The 2,538-nt window shown below is 43.1% G+C and overlaps 1 protein-coding gene across 15 annotated transcripts in view; it reads right to left on the reverse strand.

Annotated features, from left to right (window-relative positions):
* LOC307018348 (E3 ubiquitin-protein ligase RNF31) overlaps window positions 1–2,538 on the reverse strand; it is a 41,034-nt gene that overhangs the window by 7,405 nt on the left and 31,091 nt on the right. For all 15 annotated transcript variants that reach the window (XR_013802417.1, XR_013802418.1, XM_079648569.1 and 12 more), the window contains 3 exons: window positions 1,022–1,118; window positions 805–923; window positions 133–246 (listed from right to left, as the gene is read on the reverse strand). Coding sequence is in view for 13 of the 15 variants with exons in the window: in XM_079648569.1 (XP_079504695.1) it covers window positions 133–246; window positions 805–923; window positions 1,022–1,118 (330 nt within the window). In the remaining 2 variants the exon portion in view is untranslated. The remainder of the gene's footprint in view (window positions 1–132; window positions 247–804; window positions 924–1,021; window positions 1,119–2,538) is intronic.

Genomic DNA, 2,538 nt, shown 5'->3' on the forward strand with positions numbered 1-2,538 from the left:
CTGAACACACCTTCATTACTTCAGGTTAATGTGTGTGTGTGTGTGTGTGTGTGTGTGTGTGTGTGTGTGTGTGTGTGTGTGTGTGTGTGTGTGTGTGTGTGTGTGTGTGTGTGTACGTGTGTACGTGTGTACCTGCAGCAGCAGCAGGAGGCGGGACACTCTCCAGTCTCTCAGGTGATACAGACAGTCTCGGGGGTGATGGGCGTGCAGACCCCTCCCCCCACAGGAAGTGGAGAACCTACAGGCCTGAAGACACAATAATAATCTAAAAACACCAACACCAACAACAACAACAATAAATAGATAACTGTTGGGAAAATCCTGAATGTCCTCTTCCAACATGAGAGCAACATGCTAACAAAGGTATCAACTGTAGCTGTGAACATGACAGGATGTGTGATGACCTAGCAGAGCATCAGGACTGTTTGAGGCATATGATAGCTATGTGATTAACATGATGATTCAGCCTCTATCGAGAGAGACATATGACAAGCATGATCATTTCTGACGTGGAGCTAATCTGAAGTAAACATTGAATACTGCTTTCTATTCCTCCATCTTGTGACTGTGGAACTCCCTCTCTTGGATATCAGCATGTGAAGGACACTGTTCAGGAACTAGTTGATGCTCTGTGTGTGATGACTACTTCCATTCTGGAGAGGATCACAGATACATGGATCCTGAGATTGAAAAGTCAACATTTTGAGATTTTGAGAAAAAGTCAAGATTATTGAGAAAAAGCCAGATTTCCGAGAGGTCTTTATAATCCTGATGGAGGTCAATAATAATAATAACAGTGCATACCACTCCTGGGCTGAAGGTCTGTCTGCAGCCTCCACAGAACTGGTGCTGACACTGGGAGCAGGTGAAGTGAAGACAGCCTCCTCTGGAGACACTGAACACGCTGCTGCAGCCTGGACACTCTGACACACACACACACACACACACACACCTCCTTAATACACATTTATAAATGTATATATATATATATGTGTGTGTGTGTGTGTATGTGTGTGTGTACCCAGCAGGGGGGGGTTCTGGTTCTGGAGTTCTGGCTGGTTCTGATGCTGCCTGACTCTGAACTGCTGACAGGACACACCCTGATGTTCAGGAGACCACTGCAAACACACACCCACACACACACACACGCGCACGCGCACACGCACACGCGCGCACACACACACACACACACACACACACACACACACACACACACACACACACACACACACACACACACAGTGTATAATATATATATATTTATAAATGTGTATTAAGGCGAGACACCCCAGGTGAATAGGGTTTTTTTTTTAACTTAAAGACATCAGCTAGAAATGTCTCCAGTTCGTTACTTACAATAAGGCAACTGTTTTTTGTATTACAAGTTTTCTGAGATAGCAAGTTTAAATATGTGCATCTTTTAACACATTTCAGGAACCGAAATCTGAACTTTGGATAAAGCCAGGTTCAAAATGATTGTTTCATTTTGTAGTCATATTAGAATCTAAGGCTTTTACAGAAGGGATTTTGGATATCTCTTTTTATCATTCCTTAAATCAGAAAATATTGTCAACAGCCCTAAAATATAAATTCTCACCATGTGTTTAGGTAAACAATGTTGTATAATTCAGGCTATGAATGATATGTAAACAAACCCTTCTGTAAAAGCCTTCAGAATATTGATAGGAATATAACTGGAAGGTTTGGTGTGTCTACGTGCAACTGAAGTGGACATTTATCACTCAGAGTAGGAGACAAAACTCATTTTGAGAAAAGGACCTTTACAGATTGCAGCGAGGCGCTAGCTAAGCCCTCCTGCTCTCTGGAGGACAGCTTGCGCCTCGACGCACTCCGTGAAGGTCTTTCATGTTCGGGGTCATTTCTTTTTTGTATAACCTTGCTAAGTTACAATTGTTGTTGTCTTCTCTGTGAACGTTTTTTTCGCCGTTCTTTTGCCATTTTGAGATTTAAATTTCCAGCGAAATCTAAACCAGGAAGTGTTTTAGCACACCACGTGACGCATCTGAACGAATCACGTTGTCAGAAATTGACACCAGCCAATGAGATTTCGTTTCTTGGTTTAAAGAGCAACTTGCAGGTTAGAGACACCAGTGAATAAATGTGTAGGAAAATGATGAATACACTAGATTTTCAAAGAAATATACAGAAATATAAACTACAGTGACATCTGGCGTCGTTTTTGTAAGAAATGTTCACTTCCGCATAAAAAAGCCTCGGCACGTGACCTCCCGCGTGTGACGTAACACGAGGGACACAAGGGGGAGAGCGGCCGGTGTAACGTATTAATAAACATGGATCCCAATGCTAGTTTCGACACAGAAGAAGTTGAACATGAATATTCGAATGCATATGACGGACCACAACCTTATAATGATGAGCCTGCTAGGCGTCCAAGAGACCAGGAGCAGCCAAGGATTAGAAGAAATAACGGCCATGGGAGAGAAATGGAGCTGTGGTGTGAGGAGAACCAGTGGAGAACAGAGCAGCTATCTTGGTGAGTGACCGGCGTTAGCTACA

The sequence above is a fragment of the Notothenia rossii genome (genome assembly GCF_949606895.1).
Source record: "Notothenia rossii genome assembly, chromosome: 9".
NCBI classification, from domain to species: domain Eukaryota; kingdom Metazoa; phylum Chordata; class Actinopteri; order Perciformes; family Nototheniidae; genus Notothenia; species Notothenia rossii.